At 40.7% G+C, this 25,709-nt stretch overlaps 1 protein-coding gene across 2 annotated transcripts in view; it reads right to left on the reverse strand.

The window, feature by feature from the left end:
- CUNH1orf198 (chromosome unknown C1orf198 homolog) overlaps window positions 1–25,709 on the reverse strand; it is a 50,359-nt gene that overhangs the window by 5,367 nt on the left and 19,283 nt on the right. For both annotated transcript variants that reach the window (XM_069064900.1, XM_069064901.1), the window contains exons 2-3: window positions 24,139–24,189; window positions 6,150–6,692 (exon numbers count right to left, since the gene is read on the reverse strand). In XM_069064900.1, the coding sequence (XP_068921001.1) occupies window positions 6,150–6,692; window positions 24,139–24,189 (594 nt within the window). The remainder of the gene's footprint in view (window positions 1–6,149; window positions 6,693–24,138; window positions 24,190–25,709) is intronic.

Consider the following 25,709-nt stretch of genomic DNA (forward strand, 5'->3'; position numbering starts at 1 on the left):
AGAGAGAGAGAGAGAGAGAGAGAGAGAGAGAGAGAGAGAGAGAGAGAGAACAGGAATTTTGAAATAAAGAATAAAAAGACCCTCATGCAAGTAGGGGCCCAGGTGACCTTATGGAATATGAATACAAAATCCTTATAACAGGATTTGTGACATTTACCAGTTATACTCCATAAACCCCCAAGTGGAAAAAAGGCAAGGAGGTGTTACCTAGACTTCTCCAAACAACTCATGGTAGCATTGAGGGTAGTCAAGAGAAACAGTGGTAGGTTCTGAAGGCAATTCCAGTAGAGAAGTTCTAGAGACATTTTGGACAAGGGCAATGTTGTTGGGGAAATATACATTATCTCAGGTGACTAATTGCAGGGACGCAACTCTCAACTGGATTTATCAGTCCAGATGTAATGGTAGCAGTGTCATTAGACCTACACTTCAATGCCTCTCACTCCAATGCCTCCCTCATCATAGTGTAACCCTCAAGTTTTGTATTTTAGGTAGATCCTACCAAGCCAGAAAGGCTTTGAGTACTGAACTGGAGTCTAAAACTCAATTAAGTTCAGTTTGAAAGACATTATCACTAAAAACCTGACCCCCATCTAATGAACATTTTTGATGATGGAAACTCATGAAGGTATGGATGCATTGTGATTTATACTGGTAGATGGGTACCTGCAGGGGTCAATTCAATTTATGTTTATATAGCATTGAAATAGGGCAGCTATGTGGCACAATGGATAGAGTGCCAGGCTTGGAATCAGGAAGACTCTTCTTCCTGAGTTCAAATCTGGCCTTTGACTAGCTATGTGACCCTGGGCAAGTAACTTAACCTTTTCACCAAACAGGCAACCCAGTGCCCTTGTCATCCTCTTACCTCTACAAAGCCAAGTTTCTTCCCTCCTTTTTAATAATGCTTCCTCCCACCTATTTCATTCTACCCAATGTAATCATTCCAGTGTCCCCGAACATACTGATAGTGGCAACACTCCACTGATTTAGTATTCTTAGAAATGAGATAGAAGTTCCATATAAGTTAATTTTTTCCGATAACTTATCCCTTTAAACATCATTAAAAAAATGAACCATTTGAAGTGGAAATTTTTAAAAATATTTCAACATAGTAAAACTGAGAAGGAAACAGCAGATGACAGAATAAGGATTTGTAGAGATCTTGGCAGGCTAAGAATAGGCTAAAACCAAAGATAAAATTTCAGACATCTTAAACTGGATGTCCAGCTAAACTCAAAATGTCCAAAAGGGAATTCATTACCTTTCCCCCTAAAGCCTCCTCTTTCCAAATTTCCCTCTCACTATTGAGGGAAGTGAGTGATTATCTTCCTGGTTCCCCAGACTCACAATCTGGGTGTCATTCTCAACTCCTCACTATATCTCACCCCCATACAGAATTTGTTGGCAAGACTTTTCGATTTCACCATTGAAACTTTTCTCGAAAATGCCACTATAGTTCCTCTGATACTTTTACCACACTGGAGCAAGCCCTACCTCATCCCTAGATGACTAACATAGCCTAATGATTAGTCAACCTACCAAGAGTCTCTGCCCACTTCAGTCCATCTTCCATTCAGCTGCTGAAGCAATCTTCCTAAAGTTCAGGTTTGACCATGTTACCCTCCTACTCAATAAACTCCAGTGTCTCCCTATCACCTCCAGGATCAAATATAAAATGCTCTGTTTGGAATGAAAGGCCCTTCATTTCCTATCCCCTTCTACCTTTCCGTTTTCTTGCACCTTACTCCCCAACATAAACTCTTTAATTCAGTGACACTGGACTCCTGGTTGTCCCTCAAACATGCCATTTCCAGGCTCTAGGGATCCCAATGTGTTCAAAGCTCTCTCTCTCTCTTCATCTCTGCCTCCTGGCTTCTCTCAGTCCCAGCTAAAACTCCACTTTCTACAGGAAACCGTTAGAATGTCTCTTAATTCTAGCGTCTTCCTTCAGTTGATTGTTTCCTATTTGTCCTGTCCATAGCTCCTTCTGTACATCTTTATTTTGTCAATGCCCCATTAGATAGCAAGATCCTTGAAGGGCAGGGGCTGTCTTTTGCCTTTTTTTGTATCCTTTGTACTTAGCACAGAATTTGAGTAGGCATTAATGAATGCTTATTGACTGACTAAATGCTTATTGACTTAGTAGGAGACAATATGGTCTATTGGGAGAGCATTCTGGGGTGGGAGCCCAAAGTCTTGGTTTGGGTCCTCAGATCATTCCTCCCATAACTTTTTGAAAAGTTCACCACCTGATTCAACCTTCCTTTGAAGTCTAACCCCTGCTCTTAGACATGAAGATGTTGATATAGACAGTCATAGAACTAGAGCTGGAAGAGATCTGGGAGTCCAACCCCATCATTTCACAGTGAGGACACTGTAACCCAGAAGGGTTACATACCTGACCCAAAGCCATGTAGGAGGTAAGGGGCAGAGCCAAGATTCAAACTCAGCTCCCATGACAACAAGTTCAAGACCCTTTCCACCTGTAAGATGAATATTTGAGGGGCGGCTAGATAGCACAGTGAATAGAGCACTGACCCTTTAGTCAGGAGGACCTGAGTTCAAATCTGGTATCAGACACTTAACACTTTCTAGCCATGTGACCTTGGGCAAGTCACTTAACCCCTAATGCCCTGCCTTCCCCCCTCCAAAAAGCAAAAAAAAAAAAAAAAATGACTATTTGACCAGTGCCTACAGCAGTGCCTGAAAAATAGTAAATACTTAATGAATTGAACATGGTCACCAAAAAGATTAATATAATCTGAAGCTACACAAATAAAAGTTTTGTATCCAGAGAAAAAGGAGGCAATATTTTTAACATGGTCTAGGCACAGTGCATTACTTATGGTAGGTACTTAATGTCTGCTGAACTGAATGAATTTAATGGTCCCACTGTACTCAGTTGCTGCTACATAGGTTAGATCATATCTGGAGTATTATGTTTGGCTCTTGGCATTATATTTTTAGAGGGACTTTGAGAAATGAGAGTGTGTCCAGAGGAGGATCACAAGGAAAGTGAGAAGTCTGGAAATCACATGATATGAGGAGTTACTGTATTAACTATAGTTACTGAAGTTATAGATAGTTTCTAAAGAAGACATGAGTGGAGGAGGTAAGAAGGAGCACATGACAGCTATCTTCAAATATTTATAAGGTTCTCATGAGATAGAAAAATTAGATGAATTGTGTATAGTTCCAGAAGGCAGAACCAGGAAAAAATGAGCAGAAGTCATAGGAGGGATATTTTAGCTCAATATAAGGAAGAGCTTTTTTTCCTCCCCCATTATATTATGAGTCCTTGAGGGTAGGGTCTTTCTCTGGTCTTTCTTTGTATGCCCAGTGCTTAGCACAATGCCTGGCACATAGTAAGCCCTTAATAAATGCTTACTGATTGGCTGAAAGAATTGAGCCTGTCAAAAAGCAGAAAGAGTGGCCTAGTGAAGGGGTGAAAGTTCATTACTGGAAGTGCTAAGGCAAAAGCTGGATGCCCACCTATAAAGTATGTTGTAGAGGGTATTTTATAAGCCATTTCTCTACCTTGAGGACTCAGAAGGAAGTAGTCAGGAGAAGAGAATTATAGATTTGGAGGCTGTGCCAACTAGAAGGTTATATGATAAACTGAGAGTAACAGAAGTGGAAAACAGGAAGCAATGCACACTGTCAAGCCAGTGTTTTACTCTGCTGTTTTCTAAAAGGAACCCTGAGTACTTGGCCCTGATGGCCTAGAGCATTGTCAGCTTTATTGACAACATATGGAGGAACAATGAGACCAGTCTCCAAGTCACCCAGCAAATTAACAGTGGGCACAGCCAGGAATAGCATGTTGGGCTCTGCCCCTAGACCAAACACCCTCACCCTGGTTGCCACATGATCCCAAGATGCTGAGCCAAAGGATAACCATGGCTTTCATGTGGCGTTTCAAAGCTTCGCAGTTACTAAGGAGCACAACATGGGAGGAAGTGGTTTGACTATCACCGCTGGTAACTCTGGGAGTTCAAGAGGTGCCCAGAGTTAGTAAGATGACTATCATTCCTCTTTGGTTTCCAGTTAAGCAGATTTTCAACTATCCATCCCTTTTCTACTTTCCAGGACTAGGTATCCCAATTACATTGATAATTAATAGTATGATGCTGCAGCTAAAAAAACAATAAATGTAATCCTAGGTTGGAATAACAGTCCAGAGAAAGGGAAGTAATAGACCCATTGACTGCCTTAGTCAGACCACATCTGGGATATTGTGTCCAGTTATAATTGACACATTTTAGGAAGGACACTGATAAACTGGAAAACATTTAGGAAAAGGTGACCAGGAAGGCAAAGGGTCTTAAGGTCATGGGGATAGACTAAAAGAACTGAGGGTGTTTTGTCTGGAAAAGAGAAGATTCTGGGGCAGGATAGTTGTTTTTAATCATCTAAAGTGTGGTTATGTAGAAGAGATCAGCTGGGGAGAGAGGGCATGCCTGTTATCTCTGCTACAGGGCAGCCTGAGAGTCAGGGCTCTCTTGAGCTCTTGAGTTCTGAGCTGCACCAGGGCTAAAGTTAAAGGGTGCTGGCATCAAGGCCAGAACTAGTATGGTGAGCATCTGGGAATGGGGGCCACTAGGCTGCCTATGGAAAGGTAAACTGGCCCAATTAAAAAACAGAGTAGGTCAAAATTTCAGTGCCAGATTGGCAGTGGGGTAGGTAATGGCCACTGTATTCTCAACCTAGGTAAGACAGGGAGACCTGGTCACCCCACCCCCCCCAAAAAAAAATGGAGGACAGGAAAAGGGATTAGACTTTTTCTGCCTTACTCCAGAGGATACAATTGGTTACTGAGTAGAAGTTATAGAGAGTAACTCTAATGTAAGAGAATACTTGCTAAGAATAAGATCTATCCCAAAGTGGAATGGGCTGCCTCCAAGAAGTCATGGGGTAACCATGGTTGGGGTAACCCTCTTTCAGTAGAGGTCTTTAAGCTAAATAGCAGGAAAGAGTCTTACTGAGATACAGGTTGGACCAGATGGCCTCTGAGGTCCCTTCTAATGGGGAGATTCTGTAAAGGAAATCATAGACATCCTCTAAGAAAAATGCTAAATGAAGAAAAAGTATGACTGTTATGATCCTTAGAAGCCCTTCATGCTGTAGAACTAACTGAAGTGACTGCTGATAGTATTTGTGTACAGATGTCCCTTTTCAGCAGAAAGACTTCACTGAAGTGACCACACCCTACTTTACTACTTTGTTCCTTGCAGAACAATGCTTTTTATAGAGTGGAACACAAAGCTACAACAGCTGCCACAGATCTCAAGCTTCCAACTTTACTTTATCACAGCTTATTGTTCTTCTAGCCTCCTCTGGAAAAGAACAGTGGATGGACAGATGGATGGACACAGACACAGGCACACACGGCAAAATAATCCAAAAGCAATGATCCTTGGTCTCCTCTTGCTCCTTCCCCTGTAGGACCATCTCATTCTCCCAAATCCTTGTTTTTCTTCTCTTCCCTTCAGTGAAAGGAAATCTTCCCTCCTCCTCCCCTTACTCTGGAATAATGAGTTAACCAATCCCTAAAGATTCCTTTAAGGTATCTAAATCCTATAGATTAATTCTTATTTCAACTTGACATTCCCACTTCTACCATGCTTCTCACAACAAATAATTCAGTGCCCACCACCCACACTACATAAAACTTAACTTCCTTTACCTCCATTTCCTCTGCCTTCTCTTCAGGATACCATCAGTGATTCAATGCATGTAGCCCAATGGTCTCTCTTTAGTGTCTAACACAGAGCCATACTCTTCAAATACTTACCAACTTCTGCTTCCACATTAATAGATAACCCCCTTATTAACCAATGTTCTATATAAAACCTCCCTAGAAACAGGCATAGGATGAAATAGGGGATGTGCATTTTTATAGAAAAGCAGGCCCATGGATAAGGAGGGACCACACTGTTAACCTTGTTATATTTGGCTAGTAGTAAAATCTGGGGGGTAAAATCCCAGCTCTCCTAACCCTAGCCTGTCCCTACTGTTCTGTTGCCTTTCTTAAAAACAGAACAGATATATGGATATATGTGTGTTTGTATGTTTGCATGTCAATGGGTAGCTCCTCTCTAGGTGAAATAGGTGAAGGAAGAGAAAGTGGTGGAGGACCATCTGACCTGTGTGGGCTTGGACTCTGAGATTAAAGCATCTTCTGTATCCTCCATTTTGGAGCCTGATGATGATAACTTTATCACAGACTCAGAGAGGAAACCATCATCCAGCAAGCTGACTGAAGACTGACCAGACCCGGCCCTTTCCTTCTCAGCACTCAGGTTGGAGAATGTAAATTTCTCTTGCCAAGGGCCACTGGGTCTTTCCCCTTTGGCCAACTCCTTATCCTTTGGGACTGATTCTTGCCGGTAATGGCCTGGAGGGATCTTTTCCCCTTTCTCCATGGACTTGATCTGGCTAGGGGTCAGTGACTGGAAATCAGACTCTTGTCCTTCCACTCGGGAGCGCTCTGCATTTATCTTCCAGAAAGAGGATTCCTCCTCCTTCCAGATGGACCCTAGGCCATCCATGCTTGACGTTTTGTTTCCCTGAGAGGATTTAATGGCCTGCGCACCCTGAGGGACTTTGGACAGTTGCCTTGGTTCATTCTGGGTTGTGCTACTTGGCTCTTGGATGGACAAAGAGGCAATGCTGAAATCCATCTGACTCTAAGAAAAGAAGAAAAAACAAAAACAAAATATGAAACCTTGTCAGTAAGAACAACAGATTTATTAATCTACCCTTCATTCTAAGACCTCCCTCAATCTTTCTTTCACTGACCTAGTCAATGGCTTCTCTATACCTTGTTCCTCTCAACAAAATGATGAGGGTCTTCTATGGCAAAATGTTGTACACTTTGTCAGACAAGGACACTGTATTGGGTGTTTCAGCTTACCTGTTTTTCTTTGTTATGAGGGAAGATTCACTTCCAGGGTAAGGGTGGGAATTTCCAGAGATGACTATGTAGTGAATTTAGTAAAATTAATTTTAAAAATCAGTATATTTGCCCTCTACATGGTCTTACTCTACAACCTTCCCTGGTAGCTATTTCTAAGTCTTCCATAATGGATCTGAGATGTATATTACAAGATAAGATTACTTAAAAGAAAAACAACATAACCAGTAATGACCCTAGGAAACAGAGAGTGAAATATATCTTGCTCTTCTCAAGAAATAGGAGAAGGTCTAGGAGGACAAACTGTTGTCTATGTTGTTACACAAGGTCACTACATTGGGTGTTTTAAATGTATTTCTTTGTTACTAGGGAGGATTCAATTATAGGGTGAGAGAGGGGATGGGGACTTCCAGAAAGGACTGTGATTTAAAAAAACAAAAGGCACCAATAAAACTTTAAAATTATATATATAATGATAAAAGGGGGTTAGTGAGAAGCAATGGTCAATTTAGCTATGCTACCTAATTTCCAGGCATATGTTTAGATAGCATCTCTGTCAAAATTGAAGACTAATGACACATAGCATTTCTTTAGTTTAAAATTCTTGCTCTTCTTAAAACACGATATTTCGTCCTCATCTCCGGTGGAAAAATCCCTGTGTGAACTCAGATGCCTTGCTAAGTAGCAGATATTAGTTTTAAATATCTGAAAAAAAAACAGGCTATTTCCTTGAATCCTTTTGGCCACCTCTTGGCACATAGAGCCTGTGATAGAAACAGTATCCACCAGGGTCTGTCCTCACTTCCCTACAATCTAAATTAGGCTAGATTTTCCCCAAAAGGTAAAAAATCTGGGACTTGATGTGGTGCTGGTGGTGGTGAGAAGGGAGATGAAAATTGTGTGGTCCCTTGAGGCAGCTCCCTGGTACCCTCTGGCTGTATTGACATCTTGGTCACCTAAGACCACACAAAGGGCCACCCACACAAGGGCAGAGCCCTTCAGACTCAGTGGATGTCTCAAGACAGTGAAATACCACTCCCTGCCTTGCTGACCAGCTGAGTGACTCCATGCTCTGCTGACCACATGTGTTTCCATAAAAGAGACAAGGGGGATTAGGTACCTGAGCTTACAGCAAAGTGCTACTGCACCTTTCTCTATGTTATGCTAAGTAAGTCTCCTTTCAGTAACAATGACCTACTTATGTTTCATTTCATCCCAACATCAAACCTGAATCAACAGGGTACTGGTTTGAGCCAGGCCTGCCCCTAATGGAGCCCAGGTCCATCTAGAGACACTGGTGAGTTCTGTACCCTATTCCTTACAGCAGGGGAGAGCTTTGTTATGAAGGCCCCACCCCCTAATCCCCCATCTCCACCATGGTGGGGCTAGGATAAAAACCCAGGACTCCCAACATAGTTGCCTGACCTCACCCAATAGTTCTTTCCTCTAGAGTCATCAGTCCAGTGACAAAACAAGATTAAAGACAACTGGCGATGACCCAGGATGTAACATTACTCTGAGTAGTATAATCTGACAAATTCACAGTAATAATGATGATGATGATGATGGTAGTAGTAGTAGTAGTTGTAGTAGTAGTAGTAGTAGTAGTAGCAGTAGTAGCAGCAGCAACAGCATTTATACAACACTTTAAAGTTTACAAAGTACTTTCATTTATCCTTTACATCAACCCTAAAATTTATTTAGGTGCTATTATTTCACTACCCGCACCACATTTTATTGCTGAGGAAACAAGCCGAGTGAGATTTAAGTGACTTACCCAGGGCTACACAACTCATGTTGGAGGCAGGATCTGAACTGAGGTCTTCCTACCTCCAAGTTCAACACTCTGTCCACTGCAACACCTAGCTGCCCATTTACATCTAGCAAATACCTACAGGGAATGGGCCGTGTCTTAGTTCCTTGCTTAATGAGCACAACTCGCCACCATGTATAATGGGAGCATTTGGAGATGGGTATATTACAAGTTTTGGGTAAGATGATGCTGCCAACTATTTCAGATAACATTGCTAAATTTTTTTCTGATAAGTAACTCATTGATTTTTAAACTCAAGTCCCTTTTTTGGAGAATCAATTCATTGAGACCCCCCTTTTTTTTTTCTTCCCAAGCTTAAACCAGATAAGCTATTTCTGATGTCAGGTTTTTTTTATTTTTTAAACCATCATTTAAATAGATCAGGAAACATTCCCATTCCCTCTCTCTACCCACCTGCTCATCAGCTACCATTCTCTCTAATTGCTCCACCTCATTTGAGCTGGAAGTAGTCAGTGAGCCAGTGATTCATGATCGATGTGCCCCTTCACACACCCCTGCCCTTTCCTAGCACTGGTCAGAGCAGAAAGCAGATTGCAGGGGCAGAGAACAGAATGAAAGAAGGGCTGCTCCCCTCCCCCATTGTTTTAAGAAAGGCAGACAATGGGTTTCTCCTTGCTCCTGCTGGTTCCAATACAAGTCTCATAGTGGAAGCACTTTTCTCTTTCCCTCTGTCTCCATCTCCACTCTGTCAGTTTTCACTAAGATGACAGGACAGCCCTAATGGGGCCAGAAGGGGTCTCATGCTTTATAAAAGTTCAGGGCCCCCGACTGCTGCCAATCTTTCCACCTTAGGGGTTTTCCTTATGTGCCTGGTTAGAGATCCCCACCTGGAGTTCTGGAGGCAAATTGAAGGCATCAGGAAGAGCTCAAGAGTCTAAACTTGAGTAAAACATAGCCAGACAATTCCAAAACAAAGTCATCCCCATTCCTATAATAAGTAAAGTCTTAAAGACACAAAAATAGCTTTACCTTCCACCATTTAGAGCTTCAAATCCCAGGCTATATAGGCCCAAAGTGATAAGATCATCAAAGGTGTTACAGACATAGGATCATCACAGGTCTTGGGTTGGAAGGGGACCTCAGAGAACATCCTCCTCATTTTACAGTGAAGGAAACTGAAGCTCTGGGAGATTGTGGTTTGCCCAAGGTCACAAGTTCTTAAGCACTGGAAACAGATTTTGCACCTAAGTCTTTAGACTCCAGGGCAGCTAGGTGGCACAATGGATAGGTAGTGTGTGAGGCCTGGAGTCAGGAAGACTCATCTTCCTGAGTTCAAATCTGGCCTCATTCATTTACTAGCTGTGTGACCCTGGGCAAGTCACTTAATTCTGTTTGCCTCAGTTTCCTAATCTGTAAAATGAGCTGGAGAAGGAAATGGCAAACCATTCCAGTATCTTTGCCAAGAAAACCATAAATGTGGTCACCAACAGACAGGCCTCAGACTCCAGAGCCAAAATCTTTTCCATCATATCATGTTGCAAACAAGTCACTTCACATCAGACGTGATGTAGCTTTAAATAGCATATTGCCTTGCACATAGTAGGTGTTCTATATTCATTTGATGTAAATTTTAAACAGGCCCTATTTCCTAAGTGAACTATTCTGTATGCCATGCATATTTAAAGCTACCACAATATTATTCCGGGACATTGTCAACACAGAAATGATGGTTTCTTTAAATAAGCATACTGGCTAAAAATAACTCGGAAGTAGGGCCCCAAGATTTTTGGGAATGGGTTTGACTTTGATCTGGAAATTGTAATGCAGAGGAGGAGCTCAAAACTGGATCATGTTGGGGGGTGCTGCCTTTTTTGGACCAGCAGCTTACCCTGAATAGGAATCTTTCTTTAGATGCTTCTGCCAGGCAGGCAAGCATTCCAGAAGAGAACCTCTGACCTCAAAGTAAGTATTCCAGCTGATGGGGAAGGAAGGCAAGAGAGGGGAGGTAGGGAGAAAAAAAGAGTATCACAGTAGGACCAAATTAGGTCATCACCATGATACAGAAGCATTTAAGCATCATCTTACACTAAACTGTTTTAGTCCTTTTTCAAACATAACTACATGGACACAGACTCAGAGAATCCTAGCAAGTTAGAAGGAGATTGAGAGACCTTCTACTTCAACTGCCTCCCCTCATCCCCTCCATTTTTCAGATAGAGAAGCTGAGACCCAGAGGAAATTAAGGAGAGCAAGGTCACAGTTCTTGTCTTACTGTTTTGGAGGGTTGGGTGGGGGTGGAGTAGAGGGGGGAGTCTCAGCACCAAGATCCCAAAGGAAGAAGTTTGTTAGGGAGAAGTGGATGGATGCAGAGAAGTAAATGTACAAGAGGATTTTTTAAAAAGGGAAGGAAAGTAAATGGTTGTCTAAGGATATAGTTTTAAGAACATTAACTCTGCCCCATGTCCCCAGATGCAGAAATACATATATGTAGGATGGAGGGGAAGAAAAAGAGTAAAGATGGACAAAAAGAGGACAATAACTATCATCAATTCAATCTAAGCACACCCTGCCTCTGCCACAAAACTGCTCCGTGGGATGGTCTAAACCCTGGGGGCCTTTTTCTATAATGTAAGTCATTTTAACCTCCTTGCAAAAGCAAATGTGAAGCAAAAAGCACACCCTCATTTTACCAATGGCTGGAAACTGACATGAAACACTGGAGGACATTTAACATGACTTCTCTGGTTTTTGGTCTCCTGTTCATCACTGTTCCAGGACCAAGTGTGCTCTAAAGACTTTCCTACATTAGTCTCTCAGAACTGCAAGTAGCGTACCTGATTGCCACTGATTCACCTCAAAGGAGCAAAACACCTCTAACACATGTGGATAAGGAGGTTTGAGATTCACCTATTCTCTCCTTGAGCTAGAAAGTATTACTGGATGATGGGAACCATCCAGCTGAGTGAATGGAATTGTTAGTATAAGATACCCAAAATATAGAAGGCACCCCCACTGCTATCTTGACATTAGTCTATGACTCCCCAAAATAGATGACTGTAATTTTTCATCTGAGTCTCCCCACAAAGGACTACAGATCTGTAAACCATATGCTCAGTGCCTATCCCTTCCCAGTGCCCAAGAAAAGTACTAGAAATGAACTGTAAATTATAATAATAGCTGACATTTATAGAGCACTTTCAATGTTTGCAAAGCAATTTTATATATCATCTCTTTGGAGCCCTAAATAGCCCAGAGAAGTAGGTAATTGGCTGGCCCATGGTCACAAAGCCAATAAGTGTTGGGAATAGGTATTGGAACCCAAGGTCTCTCCTGACTCCAAGTTCAGTGCTTTTCCCACATGATGCTGCCACTCAGAGGGTGATAAATACCCCTTTCCATAATGCCTTGATGGGAGCTATGGGGTTAGCTGCATTCAGTGTATATATGGACAACAGAAGAATTCCTCAAACAACACTACAAAGAACCAGGGGATTGCACTGTGGGTATCCGTTCTAGGCTGCTCAGGATCAGGGACACCTGTGTCTAGGGAAGGATGTGAAGGTGACTATAGAAATGCAATGTTGGATTTTCTTTTCCCTCTACCCCATGATATTCAGACATTAAACCAATCTATAAAGGAGTAGGGAAAGAATTAGGGTCAGTTTAACTGGAAGAAGGTTAGTCAATAAACATTTATTAAATACCTATTACATACCAGGCACTGTGCTATACATTGTAAATACAAAGTAAGGCAAAGACAGTCCCTGCCCTCAAGGAGCTCATAGTCTAAGGAAGGAGGGCACATGCAAACTATTATTTGTAAACAAGGTATATACTGGATAAATCTGGAGTAGTTTCAGAGGGAAGGCACTAGCATTAAGGGGACTCAGGAAAGGCTTCTTCTAGAAGGTGAGATTTCAGCTGGGACTTGATGGAAACCAAGGAAGACTTGAGATTATTCCAGTGAAAATGGTCAGAGTCTGGAGATGGAATTTCTTGGTCAAGGAAGAGTGAGGAGGCCAGTGTAACTGGATCACAGCGTACTTGGCAGTGGGAGGGGAGGTGTAAGAAGACTGGAAATGGTGAAAGGTACTGGGTTGTGAGGGACTCTGAATGCCAAACAAAGCATTTTATAGATGTACTAAACCATAGAGGGCTTCGAATATTAGAGGAATATGAGCTGTATTCAAGAGGCAATAGGAGGTCACTGAACATTTCTGAGCAGAGAAATGAAAAGAGCAGATGATGTGTTTAAGAAATATTAATTTAACAATGGTATGAAGGATATATAGTAAATAGATGCAAGAAAGGATAATGTTATGGAGTTAATCACCAGCTACCTCTAAAGCTGGTGGCATAGAGCACTAGACCTGAAGTCAATTCAATTAATATTTATTAAGCACCTACTATGTATCAGGCACTTTGCTAAGTGCTAGGGATATAAAAAGAGACAAAATATGATCCCTGACCTCAAGAAACTTAAAATCTAATAGGGGAGACAATATGCAAACAAATATATACAAAGCAAGTCATATAAAGGATAAATAGGAAATAATTAAAAGAATTAGGAAAACCTAATCTAGTTCAAATGTAGGAGTTCAGCTCTAGCCTCAGACACTTAACTAGCTCTGTGACCTTGGGTAAGTCACTTAACCTCTGCTTTGGTTTCCTAGACTGTAAATAAGGATCATAATAGCACCTACCTCCCAGAATTGTGAGGATCAAATGAGATAATATTTGCAAAGCATTTGGCACAGTATCTGGGACATAGTAAACACTACATACTTGTTTTCTTCCTTCCTTCCTTAATCACTTCTCCACACAGTACCAAAGCAGGATAATAAGATTTAGAGTCAGAAGGGACCTTGGAGGCCATCTAATCCAACCCCATCATTTTAAAGATGAGGAAAGTGAGGCAAAGAGACATTAAGTGCCCAGGTTCATCCAGCTAGTTAGTGTCTGAGGCAGCATTTGAATTTTGGTCTTCCTGACTCTGAGTCCAATGTCCTATGCACTATACCACACTATCTCTGTTATCCAACAATCACTTCCCAGGCCACAGAGTACTTGTATCCAGTGGGTACTTATCTGAGGTGACTGAAGGATGATGAAGACACAGACTATGTGAAGGCACCTACCACTGATTCACTTACTGGGACATATTAAGCCCAAACTTGATATCCATCAGAGCTAACAAGGGTCCATAATAAAGCATCTCCCATGATACAGACTGACAGATTGCTACCAAGCTCCTAGGCTGGACTATCAGAGACAGGATGTGCATGGTGAGGATTCAAGCTTCTCAAGCCAACACTTGGGATATAATCTCACCATGTGGGGAACTAGGTCTCAGCTGGCAATGTCTATTTTAAAAACAGAAAGACCACAATGAACCCAGAACCTATTTTTATGCCCTATTCACTGGAGAAGAATGTGTAGTATTTCAGTAAAACAGATGAGTACAAGCAGCCAAAACTAATTGTTTCACTTGGCAGCCTCCAGCAAATCTAAATTGTTGAGAAAGAGGTTGCAGAAATACTGTCAGAACACAAGATAGTTCATTCGAGCAAAGACTAATAAATTAACAAACCGAACAATTAAAGCTCCATTTAGCTCAAAGGAGAGGGAAAGTGGGAATGAAGGATGGCTCAGAGAAAACTAAGAACCTTTGATTTTGGTGAAAAAAGAAGCAACATAGGAGAAATGTCACAGTTTGGTCACTGAGGAAGGGGCTCCAAAATAAAAATATTTGTCTTATCAATTCTGGGTGGGATAATGAACCTCTGTGAATGGCATTCTGGGGTATGGGGAGGAAAATAAGAAATCATCAAAATCACAAAATTCTATACATACACCAATGAGCTAATTTAAAGCGATATCTCAGGTGTGTTTTAAGGATCATACATTTAAGGCTTGAAGATTCTTTAGAGATCATCTAACCCAACCTCCTGATTTTACAGATGAGGAAAGCTGAGGCCAAAAGTAGCTCACCTAAGTCTTAAGGACAAAGAAGTAACAAGAAGCATGTGGATTAGTCCCAAAAAAAAGCAAGCAGGTGCCCAAGGCCTAAATAAGATTTGAAAAATCCTTTAGAGAAGACTTCTTTAAACATCTAGATGATGCTAATGGATTACCTGTTCTGTCTCTCCATAGGCAAATTGTATTGTTTTCTTTTAGTTAATTGGCCTTATTTGATTAACTACTGTTAATGTAAAAAAGTTTGTCTCCCCCTGTGTTCAGGGTCCAGGCCTAAGCTAGGAGGTCTGGTACCAGTTTGTTGGGCAATTACCATGCATTGCTTAATAAATCAATATAATATGTTCAGGACATTTAAGCCTTTGTTTCCACAATCATTTCATCTTTCCCCCAATCCACAATCCATCTTTAAGTCCTACAGTGATATACAAAAGCCTCCAGACTACACACCTCCAGTCCCCATGCCCCTAACAACTGGTACAGTATGTCACAGATACTGATGAGCCCAGTGGGCTCCTTATGTAGGGCACACTCCCTTAAGGGTTTTTAAAAATTAGAGGTCTCAATGTACCCTTGGCTACTGAACAAACAATGGAATAACATGAGAGGGAAGGTGGGAAAAGATGAAATAATCAGACCCTCTAGGGGATGAAACCAGAACAAAGACACCAAGGCCCTAACTAGCAGCATGACCTTATAGCCAGTTTCCTTACAACTTCTCCATTGAGACCTTCCAGGCTGAACCTGTCTTGGGAATGAATGGAATCTTCTCTATTACTTCCATATCCCATGGCTGGAGCACACCAAGTGCCAAGTTCTTTCACCTTTAGGCAGCAACAGCATCAGGGAGGAATCCAGCGCTGTCTCCAGAGGCAGCCACCTCAACAGTGACTGAGGGAAAACCAGAGTTCCCATCCCCTACCACTTCTGCTAATAGGCAGGAGCTATTTGCTCTCTAGCAGGAAAAAAAGGAGTATTGTGGCCTTCCAAACCTACTCTACCTTCATAACTTGTGAAAAGGTCAGCACACAGCAGAGGGGTGTCAGTCTAGCAAGGTCAGAAACAGGCACCCCAGGGAAAAAAAGTATGGGAAGGTTGGGCTGAGACATTAAGCAAATAGGAAAAAATGGGCTTAGTGGTTGAAGAGCTTGAGGTGATTTGCCTTGAGGCTGACCCTGTCAAATTGATCTAGCTGTAGAGGTCCTGGAAGGGGTCTTGAATTAAAACAGACTCCAATTCTGCACTGAGGGTCTGTTAAAAGAATCTTTATAAGCCACTGGTAGCTTAGGGTGAATGGTCACAAGTGGCCCATACAAAAATAAATAAAACAGCCTGCCAGGCAACAATCTGATCTAGCAAAAACCTAAGCAAAGCAATGAGAGTTTGGAAATTCTGGATGCTATTGCCAGTTCTAATACTGACTGCTGTGACATTAGACAAGACCATAAACCAGGCCTCAGTCACTCCAGCTGTTAAACAAAAACACCACTGACTAACTTCATTGGGGAGTTTTTAGGCCATTTCTGGGATGAAGCTGAAACTTCTATTAAAACACAAAGTCCAGCAGGAGTCAGATCATAGTCTGCACTCCCAAGGTGGGTTTTATACAAGGGTTTCTTTCTTTCTTTTCTTTTCTTTTTCTTTTTTTGCTTCTTGGAGGGGGGAAGGCAGAGCAATTGGAGTTGAGTGACTTGCCCAATGTCACAAGACTAGTAAGTGTTAAGTGTCTGAGTCTGGATTTGAACTCAGTCCTCCTGACTCCAAGGCTGGTGCTCTATTCACTGCACCACCTAGCTGCCCCTATATAAGAGTTTCTAACTTCTTTAGTACACCAATGGTTTTTATTGAAATGGGAAATCCAAGAGCTCATAAAACAGGAATCAGGGAAGGGAATAAGCATTTATATAGCACCTATTATATGCAAGGGACTATGATAAGCAGCTAGGCACTAACATAAGCAGATTACAATAATTATCTCTGATTCTCACAACAACCCTGGGAAATAGGTTCTATTATTATTATTCCTATTTTACATTTGAGGAAACTGAGGCAAATAGGTTCATGTAGAATTAATGCATGTAACTTGTTAAATTCAACATTTCTGCATATCACATAGGGTGTGCCAAAGTGGATGGAGCATGTAACATGACAGTTCAGTTAAGTGTGTGTGAGATCACACTCACTGAGATAAATCTAAAGCATAAGTGGCCTTGGGTAAGCCCATCTCTTAGATATCAATTTCCCAAAGAGGCATTAGAACTAGATGATCTGTTTGGCTCCAAAAGGCAGAACTAGAACAAAGGGAAGAAGTTTCAAAGATACAGATTTAAGCTTGCTATCAGGGTCAATGTCTTAACAATTAGAAATATCCACAAGTGAAACAGGGTGCCTCAAGAGGTGGTGGGTTACCCCACATCAGAAGTGTTTATGTTGTAGAAGGTAATATTTGGGGGCTTTGGGTTGCACTAGAATGCTAAGGTCCCTTCCAACTCTGAAATTCTGTAATCTCTAAGGTCCCTCCTAGTTTTAATGACAAATGGTCTTCTAAAAACCTCTATGAACTCTCCCATCCCTTAAAAAAAAAAGTCTAGTTTCCCATGGCTTGAAGCCACACTGGAATTAGTGGTCTTGGTCACATAAAAGTAGCAAATGGGGAGATGCAAATGCAAATATGCTTGTATAAGTAAGTGTCCCAGGACTATGGGCTCATAGATCTGGAGCTGAAGATCTACAAGGCCATCTATTCTAACACCTTCATTTTAAAGATGACGAAACTGAGGCCCAGGGTGGTAAAAAGATTTGTCAAATAAACAACTGGAAAAGGGGGGGGGTGCCTAGGGTTCTGTTTGAACAGTCTTAGAAATGGAGATCAGAGTTTCTCTATTGTTATTGATACAACTATCCTACCATTTGTAGTAAGTGATGACAACTTTTAAAAACCGGCATCATTCAGTTTTCAAGTTTGGAGACATTGGCAACCTTCAGGTTGAAGCCCTGGTTGAAGCTATTTGTACTTAATAAATGCAGGGAAAGATAGGAAGAAGGATTCTGATGAAGGGAGACCATGTAGACAGTTGGGATTTATAGAATTTCCTTAACTCGAGTAGTGATTGGAATAGAAGGGATGGGCTAGATTCTTCCCTACCAACCCCTTCCCATTTCTGTTTCAAAAAAGTCCCATACCAACCTGACTGTAGCACTAGTTTGCACCTCTGAAATGGGGATCATTGATCTAAAAAGGTCAGGTTATGATGCTGTTCCCCCAGTACTATTAAAACAAGCTTCACTGCAAAGTTGAGACCTATTCAATTTTATAAACATGAATGAAACACATAGTTGTGGAGAACATGAGTTGAAAGCAGTGTTGTAGAAGGGGAAGAACCACTAGTCTTTGGAATTAGAAGACCTGATTTCAAGACTCTGAGAGAAAGAATTATTTATCTCTTGTATTAATAACTAATTGTTGAATTAGGATCAAGGTTTTTCCCCTTTTCTATTTCCTCATTCAGAAATCAATCAGTGTGGGAAATCTTTCTCAAAGATTTACCCAGCCAGGATGGCTAAGATCTAATCAAAGACAGTAAAACATATTCTAAGTTTAGGCAATTGGGTGGATTTTTGCTCATTGTGTTTACTCTGACAGGCCTGGGGAAATGTGGATTCTCCCTTTTGTCAGGCAGGTGATATATATGAAAATTGAGAAGTCGCTTTGACTAAGATTTGGTTGCTCAGTGTCACATACCACAAGACCCTCATTGTAATATATCCCACCTCTTGTATAATTCCTTCTTTCATTTATTGTTAACCAATCAGAGTTGATTGCCTCCCTCAGGAACATCCATTCTTCCAAGGGCATGTAAATTTTGAGACCCCCAAGAGGGTCTTTGGCATTCAAGAATGCCACTGACATCTTTTACTAACAAAATGCTAGCTTATTAATAAATTGATCAATTACCCAGAAACCATGTCTCTGGAACTTTTAAACATCACAACCTAGACATACTAACTACCTGTATGACCCTGGGAAAGTCACCTAGTTTTCTCATCTGTAAAACCAGGGATGATATTTACTCTACTCATATCACAGAGTGATTGTGGGGAAAAGTATTGTAAACCTTAAAGTATTATATAAATATAAGTTATTATTATTATAAAATATTTACAAAAGACATAGGTTCCTACCATCATGGAACTCCCAATCTAATAGAAAGACTTGACGAATACAGAAAATGTAATACATTACAATTAGTTAAATGCTAATTAAAAGTGCAAATAAATTACTGGGGAGGGGGGTCCATGAGAGAAAGGGTTAACTAGCTGGGAGATTAACTTTCTGAAAGTGATAGTTTTTGAGTTAGGTTTTAAAGGATAAAGAAGAATGTTTTTAACTGATGGTAGGGGTAGGAAGTGGGTTAGGGAAGGGAGAAGTACTCTAGGCACAGAGAATGTTGTAAGCAAAAACAGAATAAGAATAATAAGTATGGGGTAGGTAGGTCAGTCAATAAACATCTATTAAGCTTATACCAAACACTGAAGATACAAAGAAGGGCAAATACAGGCTCTGGTGTCAAGGAGTGTACATTCTAACAGAGGAGACAACATGTAAATACCTAAGTAAATCAAAGATATATATTGAACAAATGGAAGGTAACATGGAAGGAAAAAGTCTTAGCACCTAAGGACACTGTAGAAGATGGGACTTGAGCTGAGTAGAATTTAGGGGGAGCGTATAACTGCAACGTGGCATTCATGGAAGGGATATAGCATGATAGAAGCCTAGAAAGGAAGGATGGCGCCAGATTTTAAGGGCCTTGAATGCCAAAATGAAACATCTGAATTTCACTCAGTAAGTAACAGAATTCTCAGAGAGTTTTGATCAGAGGAGTGACCTGGTCATATTTATACAAAAGGACTAGAACTCTGGCAGCAATGCAAAGGATGATTAGGAAAGACAGATTGGAGAGAAAGGAAACAGAATTGTGCCAAGGTAGAAACAAAGGCTACATCTCTATGACAATATAATCAACCAGACACTGCCTAGCAATAAGACTTTGGTCACTTCTCTCCATTTATGTTGGCTTCAGAACCCAGACAGGTTACTACCCATGAACCTTAGCTGGCTGGCATTAGCACAAAGTGAAATCCATTCTGGAATGCATTATTAGCTCTACTTGCTTTCAAGGCCAAAAGCTTCTTTATCCAGCTATTTTCCCGTGCCCGACCACACCAATCCAGGCCTGAATCAGCAGCATCCTCAGTGAGCCACAACTCTTGTACTGGAATGTCATTTGCACCAAGTTAATAATAGAAATAATGTACCATCCCGCTAACGACTGCTTAGGGGACATTTAACAAGGTAATTTTTGGGAGGTCAGCTATTCCCACAAGACATGTGAAGAAAGTACTCAGGTTTTAGGGCATTTTTGTTGTTTTCCTGTGGAAAGACATGTAATAAAAAAACCCCAATAACTTTTCGTTCTGTTTCCTGATGTTTCTATGATATAGGATCATACATATAGAACCATACAGGACCTCAGAGACCATCTGGGACAACCCCTTCATTTTATAATTGAGCAAAATAAGTGGCATGGAAGTTGTGATATGCCCACTCAGCTAATATGCATCAGAGATGGGATTTGATCCCTGATCCTTTAACTGGTGAGCCAGTGCTCTTTCTAGTGTACCACACTATCTCCACAATTCATCTGGCATTGCATTGGAGAGCTATTGGTCGGAAGGATAGAGAAGGCAATGACAAGTTTATTCCCGAAGGCTGTGTAGTGACCAATGTGTAGGGACATTTATTTCCAATCTCTACATAAAGCCATAGGAAACAAGAATTCCTTAGTTCTTTACAGGGATACCTGGGACCTTGGCAAAATAGTAATACAATTAATCAATCTATAGCTGGTACTCCTTCTGCAGGTTTCAAGTGGATGCAGGATCCTTTTTCTCACTAAGGAGCAAAAGTCACTAAAGTCTATGCATGAGAGAACCTCCAGATGGTATCCCTTGCCTCCTCAAGACAGAAGCACTGATCTCCACCCTCCCACTCCCCTATCCCAACTAATACACACACACTCACACACACACACACACACACACACACACACACACACTTTCTTTCTTACTGAGGGACTCTAATTTACAGCAAAGTTCATAAGTACAACACTCTATATATGTCTGGCATATGATTTTTTTTTTAGATCAATAAGGCCCTAAGTCATCTATTAAATGCAGAAGAAAGATATGCTTGCCAGAATGAGGTCATACTCCCATAATAAACATATTTGCCTGAATTCATCTAATCGACAAATACTCTGTAAATATTTTGATATGACTTATCTCTATACATTCTAGATCCTCCCTGGAGGAAATAAGCTCCTTGAGGAGCTGTTTCAAAACTGTTCCAGCTTTGTCTTTGTACCCCTTGTATGACTTCATATTCCCCGTGCCTAGCATGGCATGTATGGTAGTTGTTTAATACAACCGTGTAGAACTGAATTGCTGAATCAGATAAACATGGAGTTGTAGAAAGAGCTCTGGATTCCAAGTTAGAGGACCTGGGTTCAAATTTCCCCTCTGTCACTTAAGAGCCATGTGACCAAAGGCAAGTCACTTGACCAAAGCCTCAGTATTGTCATCTGAAAAAAAAAATGGAGATAATACCTATGTTTTCTGCTTCACAGAGTTGTCCTAAGGATCAAATGAGGTAATATAGTTGAAGTGCTCCCAATTCTAAAAATGTGAACTTTTATTGTATGCTCCGCAAAGTCACCAGGAAAAACCAATAATAGTAAATGTCATAGGATAAAATGACTCCTCAATTTTTAATCTGCATGAAAATCTGACACTTGGGGCTTTTCCTTACTAAGCATTTTCTTAGTGCCTATGTTTTTGGTTGTGTGTTACATATGCTTTTCCCATCTGGAACCCTTATGAGAAAATAGTAATAATTGACATTTATATAGCACTTTGAGGGTTAGTGAAGCACTTGAATTAATGTTATCTCATTCCGTCACAACATCCCATCCACTCACCCCAATAAAGGTGGACATTATTATCATCCCTATTTTACCAATAAGGAAACTGAGATTAAGAGAGGTTAGGTGATTTACCCATGGATTCAGAGCTACTAAGTCCAGATCTCTTTACCACACATTTCTGGTCCTGGAATTCAGGTTAAGGACCATGGGTGACAAAACCCAAGTAATGACAATCCTAATGATTAACAATTAAATTGTAATTGAAAACTGTCCAAGAAAGAATGCATATAAAAACTGAGCATAGCCCTCATGCAAATGCCCTTGGGAATGCTTAACTACTCAACATATTTAGATGCGTCCCCAGAAAAACCCAGGGAAAACCAATGATTTGGCAACTATCAAATGGAACATGATACTAAGCTATCCTGTGATGTCAGAAATCCAAGATCTTTTATGAGACTCCAAACATTAATTGATCCCATGAATTCTATGGCCCCATCAGAGTATAAGGAGAAACAAAGCAACAGATGGTAGGTCTCCCAATTTCAAAGGCCTTTCAAGACAGGCTTTCCATCAAAAACAGATGGTCAGCATTTTATTTTTAGAGCCAAAATGACCTCAGAGGTCACCTAGTTCCACCCTCTCATCTTATAGAAGAAAAAGTAAAGTAAGTTGCCTATGGATCAAGTAAGAAGTCAGAGGGAAAGCTGAAGATGAAAATTCATGTCTGGACTCCCAAAACCGTGTGGGAATCCATCATATCATAGTTTTATATTGAGAAACATGGTTTAAACCCCAGATGTACTTATAAGTGCTTTTTTAAAAGATCACACCACCTTTTTATCAAAACTGAGAAAATATACTCTCTTCTTGTACCTGTGCTTTGCTAGCATCTATAACAAGAGCTGCTTAGCAGGTTGGGGAGATTCCCGAGATTCCATAATATTGGGTACAACTTCCAGGCAGTTTGCTACAGTGGAAAGTACACTGACTCTGGAGGTATAGGACCTGAGTTCTAAGCTTGCCTCTACTGTTTAATGTCAATGTGACTTTGAGCAAGTCATTTAACTTCCCTGGGTTTCAGTTTCCTCATCTGAAAAATGAGGGGACTGGACTAGATGGCTTTTGAGGTCCTATCCAGCCCTAAATCTATGATCCGTTGATCAAGACTGGTGCTTGCTTTGGATTGGTGACTTCATTCAAAACAAAGGGGTCAGGGATTTAACAGAGCTATCACTGCTATTCTCTATGGTTCCCCTCTGGAAGGACAAACTATTATCCTACTAGTCACTGAGGAAAGGAACAAATGTTTTCTAGGGCAACCCAATCTCAAATAAGAGATTAATATTACCACTCTGTATCCAAAAGGTTGATGAAGCATCAATTCCATAGGACCAGATGGTTTTGTCCTTCCTAGTTTAAAGATCACACACATTTAAATTCTGAGTCTATGTGATTCTGGATCTCGCTTTGATTACATACTACAAAGCTTCCATAGAGCCCATGCAAAATCCCAACTTGTATAAGAAATAGACTTTCCTGATCTTCCTTAATTCTGGTACTTTCCCTCTGTAACTATTTCCAATTTGCCCAGTATATTTGACAACATAGTAGTTTGTACATAATAGTTTGCAAAATTGTCTTCCCCCATTATACTGTGAACTCCTTGGAAAAAGGGGCTTTTATCTTACTTTGCATCCCTAGTACTTAGCATAGTGCCTAACACATGGTAGGTGCTTAAAAAATGCTTTTTGAGTGATTACAGGAAGGGTAAATTCTTGTACCCCACCACACCCACAGTATCCATATTAGGAAATTATTCCCCAAAGGGGAGAAAAACATCATACACTTTTACAATGTGAAAAAACCCACCATTCTTTGGGATTTCCTCTTTATGGGCCTGGCACATTTTAGGCACTCAATGTTTGCTGAATTCTCTTCCCCTAATTACCCTAGCCCAAAGGACCAGCCATTAACTAGTCTTGAAACACGTTAAAATTTCCTTCCAAGTTGCAACTCTTCTCAAACTTCCTAATTTGATCCTAATGAAATATTAATCCATGGATCTAAAGAGTCTTATTCACAGAAGCCCTACCTTTCACTGAAGTTTCTCCTTCTGGAGGCCAGAGATGGTGAATGTGAGCTGAGTACTTACATGTGAAGAGGAGAAGCACAGCCAACGGTCTCCTGTGACATGCTCCCTTGTACCCAGTCAATAGAATGGAATTAGTCTGATCATATTAACTATTGCTTTCATCTCCAGTGTGCTTTTTTAAAAGCCTCTAAACCACACCATAATAGTTTTCTAACTCTTAACAGTTCCCTCACACTTCCTTTTCTTTTCTGCAAACAATGGGCATGTCAGCTGTAGGCTGGCTAGCAATCCTACCACCCTCTAAGGCCATCAAATGTTAGCTTGTAAAGAGAGACATATAATTACTCAATCCTTTTAAAAAGTAAAAATAAGTCTTAATCCAACTTACCCTTGTTTCCCAGGAGAAAGGGGCAGAGTGTTCATCCTGCCAAGTTATATCCTGAAATAAAAATTCAAGAGTAAGCATGAAATCTGAACTCAGGCTTGTAAAACCCAAACCCATGAACCGGTCATGGACAAACCATGCCTCTGGAGCTGTCCTCTTTGCATGCCCCTAAAATATTGATATTTACAGGGACAATATTCTGACCTTAGATCTTGTTTCACTTTAGATATCAAGAGCCAAGTTTGTTTGCTTACTGCCTTCAGTTGAACTGATGGGCTTCGTGGCTACCCCAGGACTTTAAAGGGAGTATGGTTTTAATCAAACAGATAAATGCAGTATCCATTAAATAATGTGCCTAATAAAAGAGACTAAGAAAGGTGAGAGGAGTTTAGAAAAGAATTTTTTTTGGCTAAACAGAACACAAAAGAGACTATGAAAAAGTTACCATGTGCTCAAACTTTGGTCCAATATAAAATCCATAAGGGCAGGGCCAAAGTCTTACCTTCACTTTACATCACACCTAACACCCAGAATAGTGTCTTGTACACAGTAAGCACTTAAATGTTTTTTGTGTTTAAGTCGGCATTTATATCCCTTTGAGATCTAGACTTATGATCCTATGATCACATCTGTTACTTCTTTGACTCTGCTCTGAAAAGTTATCAGTAGAAACCCAAATGAGGGCAGAAGAAGGGTAGATGAGAAATCCCAGAAACTGATCTGAATGGGCAAAGAGGTCTACAAATATTGTCTTCTATAAGATCTCCTAGTCAATAGTGTTCCTGCTAATCAATATAGATGAAGATTTCCACATACAAAGAACATAGAGGATTGTATATGACACTGTAAATCTCCATTATATAAAGATTTTTTGGGAGGGGAAATGCTTAAAAAAAAGAATATGCCAAGAAAACCCCACATGGAATCACAGAGTCAGATATGACTGAAATGACCAAACAATAACAAAATGTTAAATTTTATGTGGTATCCACGAAGTCCATTGAATACATTTTTACCAGCATCATATAAAGGTACCTCTGGAATTGAGTTGACAGAAGTAGTCCTGGTTAGTGCTTTTGTATTTTGAACTCAATTCTGCCCTTTTCTCTCCTCTAGGCCACTGTCATTTGCTTGCTGCTGGTGTTACAGTGGCTAATGCCTCAAGGCAACTGTTAAGTTGGGGGGGGGGGAGATAGGAAGAAGTAAGTTTCCTCTCTTTTTAAAAGACATTTCCTTGATTTCTCAAACTATCATCTCATCTATATTTTCTCCTTCACTGCCATACTTTCTGAATAGTCCATACTCTGCTGCCTCCATTTTCTCATCATTCTTTCACTCCTCAATACCTGGCAATTTGACTTCTAGGGCTGAAAGTTTCTCTAAGGACATTAATAACTTCCTTATCACTTCTCAAAGTAGAAGTTTTCCCCTCTTTCCTACCCAGTCCAGTCCTTGGCCCTTCCATCTCTCCTTACTCTTTCCTTTGGTGACCTGATCCACTCCCATTGCTTCAATTATCATCTCTATGCAAGAAGTTCCCAAACCCCTATCTCCATTTACAAACTTTCGCCAAA

This window comes from Petaurus breviceps, unplaced genomic scaffold (assembly GCF_028583685.1).
Source record: "Petaurus breviceps papuanus isolate PSGF00001 unplaced genomic scaffold, PetGlider_PUasm1.0 90650, whole genome shotgun sequence".
Taxonomy (NCBI): Eukaryota; Metazoa; Chordata; class Mammalia; order Diprotodontia; family Petauridae; genus Petaurus; species Petaurus breviceps.